This window comes from Rutilus rutilus (genome assembly GCF_951802725.1).
Source record: "Rutilus rutilus genome assembly, chromosome: 6".
NCBI lineage: Eukaryota > Metazoa > Chordata > Actinopteri > Cypriniformes > Leuciscidae > Rutilus > Rutilus rutilus.
In genome coordinates, this window is record NC_140214.1 from 19,518,190 (window position 1) to 19,538,605 (window position 20,416).

At 38.9% G+C, this 20,416-nt stretch overlaps 2 protein-coding genes across 5 annotated transcripts in view; both read right to left on the reverse strand.

Annotated features, from left to right (window-relative positions):
• Positions 1 to 1,522: 1,522 nt before the first annotated feature.
• On the reverse strand, positions 1,523 to 2,667 carry LOC311292064 (uncharacterized protein). The gene has a single exon (XM_084411519.1). The coding sequence runs from the start codon at positions 2,202 to 2,204 to the stop codon at positions 1,671 to 1,673; it is 534 nt and encodes a 177-aa protein (XP_084267645.1). The 5' UTR covers positions 2,205 to 2,667; the 3' UTR covers positions 1,523 to 1,670.
• Positions 2,668 to 2,705: 38 nt separating this feature from the next.
• LOC311292063 (sickle tail protein homolog) overlaps positions 2,706 to 20,416 on the reverse strand; it is a 57,898-nt gene continuing 40,187 nt past the window's right edge. The window contains exons 6-20 of one of the 4 annotated variants that reach the window (XM_084411516.1): positions 15,159 to 15,949; positions 14,242 to 14,343; positions 14,062 to 14,102; positions 13,745 to 13,911; positions 12,841 to 13,016; positions 10,725 to 10,861; positions 9,317 to 9,464; positions 8,787 to 9,225; positions 8,428 to 8,629; positions 7,352 to 7,599; positions 6,895 to 7,035; positions 6,306 to 6,422; positions 5,292 to 5,366; positions 3,472 to 5,169; positions 2,706 to 2,988 (exon numbers count right to left, since the gene is read on the reverse strand). In XM_084411516.1, coding sequence (XP_084267642.1) covers positions 2,851 to 2,988; positions 3,472 to 5,169; positions 5,292 to 5,366; positions 6,306 to 6,422; positions 6,895 to 7,035; positions 7,352 to 7,599; positions 8,428 to 8,629; positions 8,787 to 9,225; positions 9,317 to 9,464; positions 10,725 to 10,861; positions 12,841 to 13,016; positions 13,745 to 13,911; positions 14,062 to 14,102; positions 14,242 to 14,343; positions 15,159 to 15,949 — 4,620 coding nt within the window. In that variant the 3' untranslated portion in view covers positions 2,706 to 2,850. Of the gene's footprint in view, positions 2,989 to 3,471; positions 5,170 to 5,291; positions 5,370 to 6,305; positions 6,423 to 6,894; positions 7,036 to 7,351; positions 7,600 to 8,427; positions 8,630 to 8,786; positions 9,226 to 9,316; positions 9,465 to 10,724; positions 10,862 to 12,840; positions 13,017 to 13,744; positions 13,912 to 14,061; positions 14,103 to 14,241; positions 14,344 to 15,158; positions 15,950 to 20,416 lie in introns of all 4 variants that reach the window. The other 3 variants (XM_084411517.1, XM_084411515.1, XM_084411518.1) reach the window with 3 other exon arrangements.

A 20,416-nucleotide genomic window follows, 5' to 3' on the forward strand; every position in this document is an offset into this window, starting at 1 on the left:
CATTAAAGGGCAACTCTGACTGGTATCACGTCCAAAGTGCCTGCTTACAGTGAGGCATGTCACATGTGAATGCAATATATATATATATATATATATATACACACACACACATTTTATTACTATGAGTACTTTATCTACAAAAAGTGTGCTAAAACCAATGCCAGTTGCTTTTAAATGATTGGGTCAATATTATTTTTCCATCACAAAATACAGCTCTGCAAAAATGCATGATTACAACAAATACGAAAAAAGAAAAGAAAACGTAACACCTCCCCCAAAATAAATAAAATGAATTTTGAGAGGTTCATCCATTTGTGGTCATTACAGCATGTAATGAGAAGTCCTGCAAGTCGGTGCTGCCCTCTGCAGCTAAAATATTGTTGTGATGGGAACTAGAAGTGCTGTCATTGGTGTTTTCATATAGTTTGATCAGGCCTTGAAACAGGTTAAACTGGCTAGAGAGACAAGTGTGATGTTTTTACATTTGCTTTGAATTCTGCTCTTCATCCTTCCATTTTTTCTGTATTGACAAATAAATATTCTAAAACATTATTTTCCTATTATGAACAGCATGAAAAAAAGCCTCAAGTGAAACGAAATGACAATACACTGGAAGCCCTTTATTTGATAATCATCTCTGGCAAGCATCTTCCAAACAATTTCTTTGTACAATTTATACAGTATTACAAAATCAGAGGTAATATTTACAGCATTTACCTTTGCATCATCCATGTTTAAATGTCTGAAAAGCATGCATAGGAGTAAAATTTGGAAATTATTCATAGCCAATATTTGTTTAGTCTAATATTTAACATTTCAGCATGTAAAGCACTGTTATTTTTGGCATTTGACATGAGCTATTTGAAGGAGTACAATAATGGTGTAACACAAAGCTAGGCTACAGAACCACCACAATGGTTGCACAACATCCACTCACGCTATATACACTTATGTTTTAGTCTTTAAATGAACAAAACTTTATGGCAAAACACTATAAACTGCATATTGTTAGTTAAAACTGGCAGTGCACTGGGGGCAAAGAGGCAAACATTTGGTTAAATCCCTTTTCAAACTGTCAAATCAATCACCACAGACTTGTTAAACCAATTCTTATAGACATACATTGGGCTCCAAAAGTCTGAGGTTTGCATTTTTTATATTTAATACAACATGTTTCATTTAAAATTATATTATGAGCAGTATATATATATATATATTCATAAGGATTCCTTATTAATCATTTTTTGTTATAAAAATAATCAATGTGCTCTCAGACTTCTGGACCTATATATATGAATATATGGCTAGATAAAACTAAAAACAGAAATATAATGTATTCATCTAATTTCCTTTCCCTAAAAAAGCAATGTATATTTTACATAGTTCATGTAAGTAAACAAATGCACATCTATAAAATATAAAGCCAACACTGTCAAGTTTAATCCCTCACATAAACCAAAAACAAAGTTCATTATTCAGAAGCACCATATGTGGCTCTAGATTCTGGATTTCAGAGAAAGTGCAGAACGACAATAACATCACCCCAAACAAACAGGCATAACTAAATCAGTGATTCTGTTTGTTACAGAAGTACATGGCCTGCAGAAGAACACCTTAAATCCCACCAGAATGAGTGCAAACAGAAAGAGCAAAAGAGAGAAATGGACAGCTCATGCCATGTCCCCGGTAAAGGATGCTGGTGTGATAGCGGCTTGGCCACTGCGGGCCTTCAGAGACCTGCGGCTGCTGAAGCTGGACACGTGTACAGCTCGACTTCCCCGGCACATGGCAGTGGGAGACAGGAGGGAGGGAGAGGAAGGGGACGAGGAGGAAGTAGAAGAGTTTGGAGAGACAGCGGAGGAGGAAGAGTACGAGCTAGAGGGGGATGAGGATGAGGATGAGTAGGAGTAAGAGCAGGACTGGCCATTTTGAGTCTGCGGAGGGAGGGTTAGGTTTTGACCTTCAGAACACAGAGAAGGCCCGGGAGACTGTGAGGGCGAGACGGGTCTACAGCTGGGCCAGCTCAGACTGAGACATGGGATTGAGGACTTAGAAGAAGAGGAAGAGGTTTGGTTAGTAAGCTTAGACGTATTTGAACGAGGAGCATGGGTTGAGCTATGTTTCCATGAGCTAGGTATAAAAGCTGGGATCTTAGAAGCAGGCAAAGCAAGGAAAGCATGTTTACTATTCCCACCAGCTTTCATAGCACTCCCGTTAGCCTGCAAACAAAGATGCCGGAAGACATGGAAAGTCAAGTAGGATGATGACACATACGTGAAAATATAGAGCTCTATATTCTCTAAAAATAGTCTACATTACAATACAATACCAACAAAAATATTACTCTTGTAACAAAAGGCGTAATCTTGTCTCTTTTCTCTCACAGTTTGATTAACACATTAAACAATAAAGAGAGAAACGGGAATAAAAGGATGAATTTGGCCACCAGACCGAAGAGGCCAGAAGTTCTTCAAAACGTCTTCATAATCCAAAGAAATGGAAATATAAACCATCACTCCCCAAACAACACAGTGGGATTACAATCTAAGATCCTTTGTGTTTGTTTTTATGGGTGATTTTTAGATGACAACAGTCAGTTTTCCTGTATAGCTTAATTGGTAGCTAACAATGCCAAGGTCATGGGTTAGATTCCCAGGGAATGCATGGGTTGGTAAAAAAAAAAGAAGAAGAAATATATCTTAAAAGTGTCTATATTTAAATGATAACCATGCACAAGGAATTGGTTGTGATGAAGCATAGGGGAAGAGTCATATTGGATCCATGTGTGTCCACAATAAAATTACTCAAACACATTTCCCGTCTGTGTCTTCATGCCTTACACGGGCTGCCCTACAGTAAAACTACCTGTCGGAATTGCCTCTGGGAGTCCTGGAGCTTTTGGGGCTTTCCGGGTTTTTCTGCGCTACCTGGCTGCTGGCGGGACTTGGGCGAAGAAATCCGACTCGAAACAGGAGAGTCATCAGAGTTCTGCAAAGATCGACAAGGAAACAACGTCAGAGACGGACTGAGGCGAACGACTACTACACATCAGAATGAGGACAGAGCTTTTAAAGATTTCTTATTTGTAGACATGATTGGGGACAGAAAAGTACAGGAAGCATGCTCAAATGTACAACCAATTTCCCAACCACAGTACATGCATATTATTAATCCCACAATAAATCAGGGAAAGTCAGCAAAGATCAGACAGAAACGGTTCATGGGTTCAACCTCAATGAAAGTCTTAACAGTGAAAGTAGACAAGAGTGGTTTGAAAAAGAAGGCCATCAAGTACATAATCATGTCCACTGAAATCACACAGAGCCCTCAAAACAGAGTATTCCCAAGTGAGTTCACCAGAAGACACCTATGAAACACATTTACAGGTGAATAAAGTCAGTGGTTAGAAAGTCAGGCTCTTAAAGCAAACTCAAGCCACCAGCAGAAGGGTGAAGAGGAGTTGAGAAAGACCTGTTTACTGCTGGAGGAACTGGAGGTGGACGTGCTTGAGGAGGATCGAGACTGTGGTTTGGATCTCTTTTGCAGTGATGACGGGTGGGGTTTGGGCTTTAGAGGTGCCGGCTTTTTTTTGGGACTGCCGTCCTCCGGTTCTGCATGACTGGCAGTTCTCTTTGCTTTTGTTTCTTTTGTGCGGGAGACTTCGGAAACCACTGTAGGTCCAATGCCACTTATGGTACTTTCTAGCTGCTTAATAGTCTGGTCAAGGCTGTCCAACGTTTCATACGTAGTCTTACGGAGTTCCTTGGTTCTGTCTTTGGTGCTCTGTGATGTGCCAGTCTGGTTTTGTGATGAAGACCTAAGGCTGGTAGAATCAGAGTCTGCGTGGGACTTGATCTCAAACCTTTTAGCTTCTTTGAGCACGGTCACGGTTCCATCTGGTTCCTCTTCATCCTCGTAGACAACGACCTGCAGTGTCTTTTTGCCAGTTTTTTTACCTGTACGAAGGGCCTGGCCAATAGCTGCAAGCTGCTTCTTGGGGAACTTAAACTTGAATTTCTTTTTCACATCTTTAGAAGACTCTGTCTTGTCTTCTTCCTCAACTTCAAGAGCAGAACTCTCGAAGGAACTCTGCTGTTGTAGAGGCTGACTGTTCACACTGTTCTCAGTTCTGCACTGATCTAGAACGTTATTTTTGGGTGTAACCTGACCAACCTGACTCTCTGAGTTGGCTTCTGCTTCCACCTCCTCCTCATTCTCTTCATCGATCCTCTCCTCTGACAGCACCCTCTCCAGCTCTTCTTCACACTCAAAGACGGTGGACAGTCGCTTGTAGGCCTGACAGATATCCATTGGCTCGTCAAAAATTATGATAACCGGCTTCTTGTCATATCCAGAGTCATCTGGGCCAGATAGGGTTGGTTCTGAGCCCACTTTAAGAGTCTGGACATCTGTGCCCTTGCTGTCTACCAGCTGTTGGTACTCTCCTGTCGACAGAGCCTGAACCTTGTTTTTAGTTATCCTAAAGGCAATGTTATTTGGTGGAGGAGGACCTTCTTCTCCTGGGAGGTCTGGACTTAGACTGGCCTCCTCAGTGTATATGACCTGACTTCTAGATGCTCTCTTTGTCACTTCCTGCCCATTCTCATGGTCATTCAGCTGTGTTGAACATGAGGCATTCGTTTTTGGCTGATGGATCGGTGAGTGATTTTGAGGTTCAGCACTCTGAGGACTTTTGCTAACAAGTGTAACCTCAACTGTGGTTGCGCGATATCCATGCTTTATTGACTTTTCCAGAACAGGTGGGACTTGGTCAGAGGACGTACACAGTATCTGCTGCTCTAACTTCTCAACAGGTGAAACTTTCTCAGAGGGTGTGGGATCTACCTGCTTTAGGGACTTCAGAACCAATTCAGTCTTAAGCTCTTTTCCAACTAAAGGGCTGTTCTTTAAAGAGTTATGTGGACCAGAAGACACCTGATGAATATAGTTTAGCTTGCTTTGGACCTCCTTGACTGATTGCCTTGACTGAAGTGAAATTACAGATAAATCATCTGATGTTAACAATTTTTGCTGCGAGGAAAGGTCTGAAGCATTCTTAGGTGCAACCTTTGAAGTAGAAAATGTTGCTTCCTTGGGCTCCTTTAGGTCATCTGGCCTATAGGTGCCCTCATTTGATGTCTTTGACGTTCCGGTGATATAATACATGACCTGACAAAGAAATCAAGAATTCTTTGGACTTCAGACAACACATTAAAGACAGAGTGAGCACAATTTCTAACACTTAAATCTCACATAAAACTAATGCAAACAGTAAAACAAATTATATTTACCCCAGGTGAACCAGGTGATGCAGTATTCTCCCTACTTTCAGATAGTGCTCCTTCTTCAGATAGATGAGTGGTGGTCTGCTAGGACAATTGGTTAGTACAGAGTCATTGCATTACACTGTGACAGACCTTTATTTACATTCTCAAATTAATACCCAGCTAGTCAGTACAATGCAGAGAGACACATAAAAAAAAAAAAAAAACAGATCAATGGCGCCATCTAGAGTTGTTTAGCTTTCATAAAGAATCTAAACATTAAGTCTCATCCATAGTTTGCAAACTGCAATATGCTGTCAAGCATTGCTTAAATAATGTTTTTATTGTGACTAGACAAGGAGTAGTGAAATGTTATACATAGCATTTTCCATGCAAAGATGTTTGATGGTGATAGAGGTTGCTGAGAAATACATGCTTGAATTTTTTTTTTTTTTTTACAAAATATATTAGTGGAGAAAGTGACTTGCATCTAGTCTTTGTATAGACACTCCAAGATCCAGAACATAGAAATGCTTCTCCTGTTTTGAAAACCCTGACACTGTTGGCCTGTAGGACAAAAATATTCTAAAAACTAAAAAAAAATAGTATACGAAATAAAATATTTGGTATTTACATATTGTTTATATTATATCTTTATATCTCTTTAGAATGGCTAATCTGGCCCTTTTTGAAAGTGGACTCTGAATGCTAAAAAAAGGAAAAGGTCAGAAGTCAGAGTGTTCTGAATGGCCTTTCCACCGCCCCAGTCACTCTGACCCACACAATCTTATACAGCTGTATCTATTAGCATTCAGCAGGACAGTGTGAGTGACAGACCAGTGTTAGACACACATTCAAACATATTACACCCTCTCTTGATGAGGGGCTACGGTCAGGCATTGACGTTCGTCAGTATGTCAGTATATCAGAATGGGTTTTTTGTATTAGTGTCAGCAGAGCGGGAGGTTATGGGACACGATTGCACATGTGAGTACTGCCATGAGACTGCCACGGGGAGTTAGCACTCATCACATCCGTTACCTTTGTGTGGTAAGACAGGGAAAGCCCTGGCTCCATGTCACTGTCAGAGGGCTCACGGGTTGTGAGATCGACAATGTATTTGGGCTGTAAATCTTTAATAGTGTACTTCTGAAACACCTGAGGAGGGGTAAGGGTTACGGGTATTAGGTGCCATGTCTGGTGGAGTTTTCCATCCTGCGTTTGTGTAATTATATGTCAAACAGAATATATATAGTGTATTTACATTGTCTTACTTTTTACTGCTATATATAGTTTTTACACTGTTACTTTTTATTGCTAATTAAAATAAAGTCATGGATTCATGATGACATTAGATTAATAGGAAATCTTACCCATTCTCAACAATAGAGGGCAGCACACTTCAAACTTCTGAGAGAGCCAACACACCATAGTGCCCTCATTTTGAAGCTTTTGTGTAAATGTTGACATTGGTGAGGCAACCATTAATGTTTGTATGGTCTCTATATTTGTCTCTTAGCACCTCTAACATGTCTCAACTTCCTGTGTTTGGTTCTTCTATACGCTAAAAAAGTGTACGTTTATGGCTTTGTGTGAGTGGCTCCTGTGAGGACGATTGTGGTTTGCTCACCTGTAGCTCAGCCATGATCTTATCTCCTTCATCTTCTTCATCTTGTAAGCTGGAGGTGTTGACAGGAGGGGTGCGGGGCTTGGGCTTGACCTCTGGGGGCACACGCAAGGGTTTGGGCTGCGGGGCCTCCTCTTCACCCTCCTATAGCCAAAACAACCAGTCGAGTGTGACCGACCCTCACCCTCCATTATGTCTCTCAAAACAACAAAAGCAGCTGGAATCTCTACTGTGATTTCCGTCATTATTATTCACAAAAACAGGACGCAATGTGCAGCGCACGGCACACCCATGCAAAATATAGCGCAGTGTGATTTCAACACGTAGTAGGTACGTTGCATGTTAGATGTGCTGTTTTCAAATAATAATTATGAAAATTGTCATGTTGACTGGGAATGCGGCTCAGCAAGGCCTGAGTCGCATGGATCTTAATTAGAGGAAGCTGAAATAGCACACGCACCTGAGCACTAGTGGACTCTTTCCGGCTGGTGAAGATAACCTCTCCTGAACGTCCAGTGGTGAGTCCAGTTCCAGAGGGGTAGAATCTGCGTGGAGGGGGAGGTGGAGGCGATTTGCTGGTCATCTCAGTGTTGGGCTTCACTTTGTCAACACTAGCCCTGTGGGGCTTTTCTATGGTCGGCTTCTGTGGCCTCTCCAAACTGGTCTGGACTGGTTTATCTGCTTTGGGTCCATCCTGTGGTGAGGCTTCTGTTTGAAGATAAAAAGCGCCTCATTAATCCTGCAGTTTAGATTAAACTCGAATCAAACACACCTGAATCAGCTAAACAAATATTATTTAAAAACTCATTAAAACAACTGGGAGGTGCAATGCAATGTAAGAAAAAAAAAAAAAAAACTTTTGTCAGCCAAAAAAAAAACCCAAAAATTAGTGGTCCAACACACAAGCAGAAAAAAACAACATAAAACAGGAAATTATATCATAGAGAGAACCCCTGCAGACTCTCAAGACAAGTCAAGGTGAATAAATGTTTTGAAATATTATATAATTTGACTTTTAATGACAAGGCAGTTCAGGTTGTAAAATGCCATGTGGTATGAATCTGCAAAACGTAAAAATATTTATGAATTAATAACTATTAGTATTAATTAGGATAAGATTAGGATGATTCTAAGGGCCCTGGTCAAACAGTTTGGCCCGTTTAAATCTTTTTGAAAATAATGTGATTTTTTTAATTACTTTTAGAGGGATGCAAACTCATGAGGGGTTAAAACGGTGGCAAAGATGCAACCCCCCTCTTCATGAATCACACAAATGACTTATTTTGGATTCAAAGTGGTGATTTTTGCAGAATGGTGACACATTTGCAGACCTACATTTAGAAATCAAATTAATTCTTTTAATTTCTTCTAAATTTAAACTAAATTCTCGAAGAAATTGGCAGATGTTTCTGTGTATCCTTTCCTTTATCATGGACACTCTTATGTAATTTACCCAGATCCCAGTTTTGTGTTATTTATGTCCTACAATCTGAATGAATGGTTTATATGCAGATACACATGAGTGGACAGACATACCAGGGAGCGGAGACACAGGAAGTGGAGAGTCCACCTCATCTGGCAAGATGGGTGTTTGAGAGAGGGCGCTGTCCACCTGGCTGCTCAGCTCCAGGTCAGGTATGGCCTTCATAAGGCTGGCCTGGGTCTGCTGGAGGATCCTTTCCATTTCCCTTTCCGCTTCTGGTCCAGCAGAGTGAACCGTGTCCTCCCGTTTTGAAACCTGTGGAGAGCCCAAAAGAAGTCGTTGTTTGTTGCAAAAAAGTATATTAGGAGAAAGTTCACTGCAGATAAATACATAGTTACAGAAATAATTATTGTGTTTGTGCCAGTCTACCAATCTTAATCAATCAAAAGTGAAAGGCACAGATGAGCCGCACCTCTTCAGGCATGGGCCTGCTTGTGTTGACAGTGATCTCCTCCGCTTGCAGTGGAGATGAGGAGGATCCAGTTGTGCTGATTACAAGCACAGCTTCCTGGCCCTGCGGAGCTGCTCTCTTTCGCAGGGCAGGGCTGTTTTCTCTGCTCCTGGGACTGACCTTCGCCACAGTGGGGGAGTCCCTGCCATGGGTGGGTGTGAGGGGGGGACTGGAGTGGTGCGCGCTGACGGGAGCCGTCTGAATGCGGTGCACAGTAACAGGAGGAGAAGATGGCACGGGTTCCGAGCAGCTGATTTTGGCAGGTGATCTTGGTTGAGGGGTGGGGGACTCATGAACAGGTTTTGGAGATCTGTACTCCTCCACAAAGAAAACTGAATCAGTAGGCAATGCCTTCACTTGGACTGGGTCAGAAGTGTGGTTGTGGCTCTCGGTGGCATATCTACAGGAAACAGAAACCCTAACAATGAACCCTTCAAACAACTACAAAGCTCTAAAGGGATTTAATATTCAAAGTGGTTCACGAGTTGCACCTTCTCAGTCCACTGAGTGTGTCAGTCAGAGCTTTGACTCTCTTCAGCATGCTGTCCATTTTGTGAGGCTCCTCCTTCAGGAAGTGCACCGCCTCCACCTCCACCCGCAACACGCCACGCATTTTCATCTGCAGGGCTGGGAACTCTCCTAAAATGATGCAATTCATTAGTTTACAATAGAAAGATCTACACTGGTGTTCAAAAGTTTTTTTAAATGTTTTTCAAAGAAGTCTCTTATGCTCACCAGGGCTGCATTTATTTGACCAAAAATATTGTGAAATATTGTTACAATTTAAAATAACTGTTTTCTATTTTAATATATTTTAAAATATAATTCATTCCTGTGATGGCAAAGCTGAATTTTACATAGACAGTATATAACAGCCATTACTTTAATCTTCAGTGTCACATGATCCTTCAGAAATTGACGGTTATGCTGCATAATGTTTTGTCATGATCTCAGCCTGTGTTACCCTGGTCTTGTGTGGACTTGTATGTTATTTCCTGTTCTTTGCCATGTTTTGTAGTTTTTGTTGTTGTTGTTGATAAGTTCTTTGATTATTCCCAGGTGAGCCAAATACACCTTATATATTTAAACCCCAGTGTTTCTTGTGTTCCTTGTCAAGTCTTGTCCTTCATGACAATGTGTTTGGTGTGCTCATTCTGTTCCCTGTTTCTCGTGTTTGATTTATCAGTTTTGCCTGAATTTACTTTTATTATGTTTGTTTGAATAAATATTTGCTGCATCTAGATCCTACTCGCTCTCGTTCCTCTTGTTAAATCGTGCCACAACGTTAGATCGGATGGATCTCCACGTCAGAAATATCAAATATATTAGATCCGACCCCGGATGCTGAATCCCTGCCAGAAGATATAAGTCTTTTTTAACTGAGAAAGCCAGGGAAGAGCAGAAGCAGAAGTGGTGATAATAAAAAGAGCAGAGTTTATTGAATAATGCGTATGTTTCAATGATCAGACTTTGTCTAGATGTTACATTACTCAATGCTCTGACTTCGTCTGACCAGTACAATTCCAACAAGTGTTATTATACCAAGGGAAAAACAATGGAAATGAAACTACTGCTTCACAACATCGTCATGTGACGATGAAATGGAGACATTCTCTTATCTCCAACTCGTGAAGCAAATATCCCTTTAAACCACACAATCATAAGATTTAACAACAATAGAAAAGAAATAAGTAATATATAATATAAATGACATAAATTAATAATAATCAAATAATAAATTATATAAATCAAATAATAAGAATACTATGAATAAATGAATAACAACTACATAAATGACTAATGATTATAAAATATAATGAATATATATAAATCTTACTGACCCCAACCTTCTTTTAGAAAAGGAAAGTCCACAGGCAGGACAAATATAAATGTAATCACCTTTGAGTGTGGCCAAAGCTTCTCCTACTTTCCGTAAGTTGACTGCCCCTTCCTCCACATCCTTCAGAGTGACTGGCCGATGGTTCATGACAGACGTGGATTCTTTCTTGAGCATCTCCACGTAGTTCTCCAGCTCTCTGTTACATTGTTACAACAGAGGATGTGTCATTTATCAGCACAACTGTCACTTAAATTGCAAGTTGAGAAATCAGTGACTACCTTACAATATCATACAGAGGTACAGTACAACATAATTACAGAATATACAATGGGGTCTAAAAGTCTGAGACCACTAGTGAAAATGCTTCTGTTCTTTTTTATTATTAACATTTTATTACATATATTATCTGTATAAAAAAAAAATGGGTAAAAATGAAACTGAATGATTGACATTTATTTCAGAATCTTTACGTATCTGTCTTTGCTTTTTTGCTCGTGCTGCACAAGTTTGTGTAAAACCTAATGATCATGATATCCAGCATGATTTGATAAAAGCATCTTGTGCTCAAAAGTTTCTGTTCATTTCCTGGTTTAAGTGAACAAAAATCCCATATTTCCAACGTAGTCTCCGACATTTGGACGCCACAGTTTATATTTATTTCAAATGCATTTAATCCAAGATTTGCAACTTTTAGCGACACTTAATACTGTGTAATGAGCAAGTCTTGACTGTGAGTCCTACTGAAGGCTGAAACCTGAACCTGTTTAACGTGATTTAGGCTTGTTTGTTGACTAACAGTTCACATACAGAGAAGTTTGGTTGTGTAAGCTAAGATGGCAACAAAAGTCTGCCCTCAGCCAAATACCTTCAGTGGATCATCACAACCTACATCTTTCTCAGATTCTCTGACTTCTTCCCTCTTGAAATGGTTAAGTGTGAATTTCTGAAGCTGGACATCGTGAGCTGTACCTGCATTTAGAAGCCTTTAGCATGACTAGCTATGCAGGAATCTGCAAGCCAGTACAAATGCTCTGAGATCATAGTTTAGCACCGTCTCTGTGGGAAATGGTTTGTGTTTTCTGTAATTTACCTGAGGGGTGCCTTAAGGGTTTTTCCATGCACAATGTTCTGCTTTTGGTTATCTTTCTCACTATAACACAATCTAATATAAGCCGGTATTATTATGCGTATGATGAACTAATAGATGTTGGTCACTAGAATAAATTGTTTAATAAATAATAATACATTTTTGTTTGTTTCATGCAGTGTTATTTAGTATAGTATTTATTCATATTTTACACTTTTACACACACTTTTATTTTTATATTTTCATTGATTTAAGTTTTAGTCATTTTATTATGTGCTATTGTCATTGTTCGTTTTTATACTCTTACATTTTTCTTTCTAGCTTTAATTTACTTTATATTTATTTCCTTTTTTAGTAATTTTAGTACTTATTTTATTTGAGTTAGTTGCCAAGGCACAGTTTCAAATTTTCATTTAAGCTTTTAAGTTTAAAGTTTCTGATCCAAAATGTATATTTTATTTCATCTTTATTTCAATTAACATCAATCATTTTGAACAAACACCCTCTGAAGCAATCTGACTTATATTTCCCCATGAGTACAACAGGCATTCATCGTGATAGGAAACAAGAAGAAAGTTTCACAAGCCTTATTCTTCAGAGACAGGTTGGGACAGTGGATTATTCAATGCGTCATTTCATGCAATCACAAACACCACCCAAGGAAGGCATGATTAATTTCAATTTATCAAGGTTTACAACACCAAATGGGTTTTTAGAATAATAGTACAGAAATTTTGTAATTTAGTACAGCACTAATGATGTAAAAAAAAAAATCCCCTCTGCTCACATCTATTAAAAACCAACACTGATCTTTGTTTATTAAAGTATGCGTTCAGCATTGAATGGAGACATGGGATTATAATTAATTAGTGAGGAGAATAGAAGTGAGCAGTTAATTAGCATCAAATCTGACTCATTTGCAGCAGCTTTGCTCTGATTTTCCCCTCTAGATCGCAGCATTTGTTCTGTTCATCCACAGCTGTCTCTCACATTCTACAGATGACCAATTCATGATGAATTCTTCATGGGTAATTAATGTCAAGGTCTTAACAGGATCAGTATTAGCACACCAGTCACTGTTGTCTTACCCGAGCTGCACGAGAACCCTCTCCTCCATGCCCAGATATCTGTGTCTTTCTTCTTCCACCTGGACTCTTTGTCTATGAACAGTGTCCTCGAGGTGCAGCACAGTGCCTGAAACCTTCTCTGAGATCTCCTGCTCCGCCTGTCGCAGCATCAGCCTCATGTCATCCTGGCTTTGCAGCTGTATATGCAAAGCAAAGCTCTATCAACACAATTGTTTTCTGGCCCAATGTTTATTACAACCCATGTATTTATTATAATACTACATCACATTACTATAATCATATGTTTGCATATATATACACACTACTGTTCAAAGGTTTGGGGTCTGTAAGATTCAGAGGCTGCATTTAGTTGATAAAAAATCTAGTAACACATTAATATTGTGAAATGTTATTACAATTTTAAATTACATTTTAAAAATGTATTAAAATAAAAAGGTTATTTATTCCTATGATGGCAAAGCAGAATTTTCAGCATCTTTACTTTAGTCTTCAGTGTCACATGCTCCTTCAGATATCATTATAATATGCTGATTTGGTGCTCAAGAAACATTTCTCATTATTATCAATGTTTTTCAGGATACTTTGATGAACAGAATGTTCTAAAGAACATTGATTGATCTGAATTAGATACATTTTGTAACATTATAAAAGTGTCTTTACTGTCATTTTTGATCAATTGCATCCTTGCTAAATAAAGGTACTAATTTCTTTAAAAAAATCTTACTGACCCCAAACTTTTGCATGGTATTGTGTTATATTTAAAAGCAAAACATATGTGAAGATAGTTGCTTAACTATTGAATTGTTGTTTTTATTTGACTGAAAGCACAGGACAAACATTTATCATAAATCAGAAACTCATCTATAGAAAGAGCAGATGCCCTCCATTTGAATTTCCTATATACCTGCATCTGTTTGAGTTGGTGGAGCTGCAGTCTGAGGTCAGTGACGTTTCTCCTGAAGTTGGAGAGGATTGAGCATAAAGCAGGGTCTCTGACAGGTGGCTGAAACTGTGCTGAAGGACTGTCTGTCTGCACAGCTGGGTCCTTATATGATGTTACAGTATAGACACCTAGAGAAAAACACACATTTATGATGTTATTGCTCTGGTAACATATGGCATATTCTGTCTGAGTTAAATTAAGATTAAATTCAAAGTCATGATTCACAGGAACAAGAAGGAATAATAAAGAAAGCATCATTCTCAATTATGTTTACTCACCATCATTCTGTGCCAGAGAACCCACCTTTACTGGTTTGTCACTATAGAGAAAGACAAAACTGTGAGTTTTAGAATCATTTTGCATGAGTTAATTATATTGTTTTTATCTTCATATTATATCAATTCAAATTAAATTAAAGCCATTTATGAATCAGATTAAATGTGTCTGTGAACATTTACCCAGAAGTCTCTTTGGCATTTGTACTGGGCCCTTTCATTAGAGCATGTTGAACAAGACCAGTAAGACTGGCTATCTGCTGCTCCATAGCCTTTATTCTTTCACTGCAAAACACAAGTCACATGTGTTTGTTAGACTTGTTAGACATGAGTCTAACGGTCAATAAAGACAATTCCATAATTTATCGCAGGCCATTCAACTGTGGATCTAAGGAGTATTAAACAATGCTACCAATGGTAAACAATGCTCAAATGGGCACCAGCAGGGGAATTCTATTGACTTAATGCCTTTCTCTGTTTCTGAGGGCAAAACTCTGCCAAACTTTGATTTTGGAGGCATGAATAACAGCATATATATGAATGTTGGGCTATGCTCTGAGGAACTTTTGTCCTCTTCTCAATTTCAGTTCACCACAACATGACTAATCTGATATTTTCCCCCATCAGCCCTTGATTACTCAAGCATTATTTGAACAAATAACAACATCAGAGGGAAGGGAAGTATTATCACTGTTTCCTTGTTTTATTAAGATCAAAGAAAAGCATAGTATATACTCTACCATTCAAAAGTTGCAAGAGTTTTTACATGAAATAAGTCTCTTATCTGATTATGTAATTGTAATATTATTACAATTTAAAACAACTCTCTCCTATTTAAATATTTTAAAATGTAATTTATTCCTGTGACGGCAATACTGAATTATCAGTAGCCATTTCTCCAGTCACAAGATCCTTCAGATATCATTCTAATATTGGTGCTCAAGAAACATTTATTATTACTATCAATGTTGAAAACACTTGTGCTGCTTAATATTTTTGTGTACAAATATTGTAAGCTGTATCCCTGACATGAGCAAAAAGTCTCTGGAGCATGTGCACAATGAACTGCAGAAAGTTTAAAAAGCCAAATTCACTCTCACCTCTGAGGATCTCCAGCTGCCACATGACCTTGAAACGTCCTCTCTCCATGACCGGGCGGAAGGTCGGCGAAAACAGGGGAGGCCATGTTGCCTCTCACCCTAGTCGCCACCTCCACGGCTCCATTACTGTCCTTGCGGAAAGATCTTCGAACAGGTGATACCCTTTCTGCTGCCACACCCTGTGAGGGCATGTGGGAGTTCTGGCCTGGGAGCATGTCAATCATTCTGACCTCATTGACCCTATGAGGGGAAGCAGGTGGAGTTTTGGAGCCCATCGAGGCGAGCTGACTCTCGCTGTACTTGCGAGATTTCTGTCTGTAGAGGGAGTGTTGCAGATCCTGGCCATCAGCGTATGCGCCGACAGACTTGATGGAGGAGCGGTGCTGGATGTAAGCTGCCCCATCTGGGATGTCTCCACTATGGCTGCCTTGTGAAGAGGCGACGCTGTGTCTGGCCTCAGGCGAACCATACGCTTCTGAATACATAGGAACGCTCTTGCTGCTCAAATCCTCATCTGGTTTTACGTCCCGTCGCTCCAGGATGGCACTGGAACAAGGTGTGATGGAGCGACTGGAGGGCACGCTGGATAGACGGTCCCTGGGTAAGGTGGTGCCACCGGACATGGCAACAGTGTGAACTAAAGGCATCCTGGAAGGGGAGGAGGGCATGGAGCGAGGTGTAGGAGGAGACATGGAGCCTTGGACTGAATGAATGGGACTGTGAGGCAAAGTGTGCACTGGGCTTTGGCCTCCCGGCTGCTGTCTGCTGCTGTAGAGTCTCTCTCTTGCAATCTAGAGATAGACCAAAAAAGCACATCAGAGGGAATTTGGGTAACAATCCCCACAAAGCAAGTTTTCGGGGGGTATGTAATGCTTTGTTGTCAGAAACAACAGGTGTAAAACGGTGGTCATCAGCTGGTAATGCTACATCAAGTGGCAACCCAACACATTACCAAATTTGTTTATTATACCATCATATCGTGATGCACCATAATTCATTTTTTACAAAAATCTAAATCTAAATTTGAATTTAGCCAAAAACCGAAAATAAACTGCATAAACTGCAAACTGGGGATGCATCTCAATCATCTCCCTAGTTCAGTAGTTGGGACACTGAATAGCTATTTTAAGGGCCGTCTCAATCGCAAAATCATTCCAGGGCACTGAAACATTCACTCCCTAAAAAGTCCCACAATGCACCTCAATATGTACCCTCAGCAGAAATTCTGTGCAATACATAAATTTCGCGAGCCAACTCAATACATATCATGACACGCGATGAAAAAAACAAACCGTTATTTAATTATATTTCAGCATAAACATACATCGCTAGACAGGTCATGAACATAATCTAGCTAACATTTATAATTACTCGGCTGAAATGTTGCAGGTATATGTAGCAATCAAATTATTTACCATAATGTGCTTTAAATAACAAATAAATAAATAAATGTCAGAAAAATCAATTCTGCTGTTGTTCATAAATACCAATAGTGATAGTACAACAAGGAGCTTGTCATGTCACCATCAGTGTCCCAATGTGTAGTTATCCAGGGTCCTTACTCACCTTACGAGTGCCTGAATTCACGTACACGATATACTGATTCACGAGACGCACTCATAGGCAATTAAATTTGGCTAATTGGGTAATTGAACTAGGTATGCTGTTCTGGGTGTTGTGTTCTCGGGTGATAAATTAAACCAGTCATAGTAAAGTTCTTCAGCAACGAGCCACCTCTCGATATTTAAGCCAAACAAATTACATATTTCTACTCTAGCATCCTTTTTGGTTACGGTGAAATGCTTCCACACTGTGTCTGCTGACATGTTTTAGCTTATCTAGTGTAGCGTGCCTAAAATAGACTCTGATACGGTCAAAAAGTGTCATTGGATCATTGGTTTCAGGCCAATTTTTTTTTCATGTTTCATGTTTATCCTTGTTTGCAAGTAATGTAGTAATGCATTTAATGTATTCTGGTTTATTTTCTCTTAGATTTGTGCTACTGTTCATAGTTTTTGGCATGGGTTTGGAATTGGTCTAATTTGGCTAGTTTCTACCAAGTGACAAATAATTTGTGTCAAAATTCTGTACGTTTGACTACAAGTATAATCTTAGATGTCAGTAAAAAAAAAAAGAAAAAAAAAAAAGGTATGGAATTGTTTTTTCCCCTCCCTTTTAAAAGTTGATAAGCCTATTTATTTTACAATAACTATGCATGAATATATGGTTGGTTGCATTTTGCTTTTTAGATTGCATTTTTTTCTCTCCAGCTGTCCGTGACGCTATGATTCAGAACACCATCCCACTAGTTAAAAACTGCAAGTGAACAACTCTATGACAAAGAAAGTCAATGGATATGAAAAGGATTTTTGAATTTAATGAAAAGGAACTTTTTATTACATATTTGTCACAAAAAAAAGATTAACCTTTACGGAGAATTTTTCAAAGCAGGAAACTAAAAACAAAAACTGTATTGTGTGACTATGTTGATATGCTTTATGTTTTGACAAGTGTACAGATATTAACAAAAGACTGAACCAGTGCAAAAGGACAGACAATAGCCCTGCCCAGACCTGCCTTTGTACAGTGGTCATGCTTAAGCGTGCAGTAATAAAGAGTGTGCGTGTAGGTGTATTATCCGCCATTCAGAGCAACAACACTCTCTGCAATAGCCTAAAGATGAACACTATTCTCCAAACCTGTCCTTATAACTTTAGGTCTAGTTTCAGACCACATTCATAATAGGAACCAGGAAAATATAATTGCACTTAATGTAGTTAGTTGATGATTTGGCTGAATGCTTATGTCCTGAAAACTGTCTCAAATGAATGACAAGACAATACAAGCTGCTTCAAATAAAATACCTCAGCGTTAAGTCTGTCTGTCATTGCTTCTTAAAGACTTCTTTAAAGAGGCTTTCTGTTAGAAATAGACTAAGTTCTCACGAAGGACAACCAAACTGAGTCAGGCATGTTTAAACAGGTGCAGCCATCGTTTCATTATTGTATTATCTAAGCTCAAAATAGGTGTCTCCTTTCAATAAGTACATAAAGACCTCCATAAAATTGGCTTAATATTTCTCACGTGACAACAGAAACCAAATTCACTACAAACATTCACGTCTAAACATAAAGGTCTTTGGGACCTTTAGTTCGTCACATGCCAGAAGTGATGCATAGCACCTTGGAAAGCAAATTCAGAGAGCACTAGTGTACATGGCTCTATAAATAATGTATATGAAGGACAAGCTTCAACTTTCCAGAGATTTAGAGCGTTGATAAACAGCTAAAATGAAAGGCCAATATATCATCAAGCTCAAGCATTACAGAAAATGGGTCCATTTTTACAATCCTTCAAAGTAAGTGCATCACATCAACAAACCTGTCCATGCATGTTTGCTTTCTCACATTCAGAGGACCTGTTTTACACATCCATTTGTTTTTCTAGTTCCTATCATCCCACTATCTTACATTTGGTTTAGGTGGGAAAAGGGTTTCCCAATACCACACCATTTGGGCAGAGCGCAGTGTTTTTGCACAGCTGTGCCAGTGAAGCTACTGTGAGGTCACAGGTTGGAACCTTATGCAGGTTATTGTCCCATAAACACAAATTGACAGATGTGGAAAGCACACTGCGTAGAGATAAAATGGGAGTAGATGGTTGGCCATTCCAACTGTGAAGGACAGGAAATGTGGAACATTAACACTAATGCATAGGCACATCCTTCTGTGAAAGACTAGTTGGTCAACTAACCAGTCGTTGATTAGGGACTAAATTTAGAGACTAAATTTCGCTTTGGTGTGCAAACTGTCATAATGCTAAAACCCTCTGAAAGATGTTATGTTTATAAATTCATCCCCATTAAAGTACTGCTGCTCCAGCCATCAAAGCATCACTCCTAACAACAAATTCAATAAAATGTAATGCATTTATATCGATTTTCAAATTGCCTGCTGTGAGCAAAATTCCTGTAATTATGCACAGGCTTCCCACTCTTTTGGACCAATTCTTTCCATAACTTTTCCCTCAAATAGTGGATTTTCAAAATAATTTCACAGAGAGTAAACTCCTCTAAAAATTATATGTATTTGCTATAGAAACTTCAATGACTTTTTAAAGATTGAAGCTATTATTCCATCCCTTAAATTATATTTAAAACGCCCTGATATTTCCAGGTTTCCCATGACTGGTAACCCTGTATGTATGGTTATTTATGTTACTGTTTATAGCATTTATTAAAAGTTATTTATTACTTAATAACTTTTATTTTTTACATTATCAGTTTTCATTTTCATTTATGTTTTAGTCATTTTGTTACGGGTTTTTGTAATTTTTCATTTTCTAAATTATTCTATTTAGCTTCGATTTATTTTTATTAAAGTTTTAGAAATTTTTGTAGTTCAGCTTCTACTTTATTTCAGTTAGTTAGTTGTACGTTTTTCATCTAATACATATATTATTTTATTTAAACTTTATTTCTATTAACAAAAATGATTTTTAATAGTTTTAGTTAATAATAACAACATGGTATCCATTACCTTATTCAAGAACCAAGTTTGACTGGAGTCAGGTGGACATAACTCTAAGCCAGCCAAAGTATAGAGGGCTTACTAGTGGACTAGTTGTTCTGACAACCCGCTGTCTAGTTGATTTTGCAAATATGCACTTTTGCACATCCCTAGTCTAGAACAATTCTTCTGAACAAACTATGCTCAAGGAAATGATCAAAATCCAGTTAATTGCATTGGGTTAGAAGCAGGTCTGTTTTAATTGATACAGCTGTGTATCATCTAGCCACCGTTCTTCACATTAGACGTGGTTATAAAAGATGCATAAGCCTCAGTAAACAGCAGGCTGCTTGCGTTATGGGTGGTGTGGTGATGCAGACAGGAGCTAGTCCCTTCTGCACTCTCATTAGAGCTGAGAAATGCTAGGTCAGACGCATCCGCGGCTGTGCTCTCCTGAGAGCTTGACCTCAGCTCATCCCTACACCCTGCCCAGGAATTTTAGCCTTGGCTTTGAATTATGCTCTTCCCAATCCTCCATGGCCTGCTGAACTTAAGATATGGAAGAGATAGCTGGAGACACTGCACTCTTTTTTTGAAAGTGTTTATAATTAGATAAAGCAAATGACACTACAGCACAACAGCATTCAAAATGTTTAATTAATCCAGCTACGTTCTGGCCTGAAATAATCACACTACACTTTTTAATATATTTCACGAGTTCACACTTACATATAATTTGAAGGGGTAAAG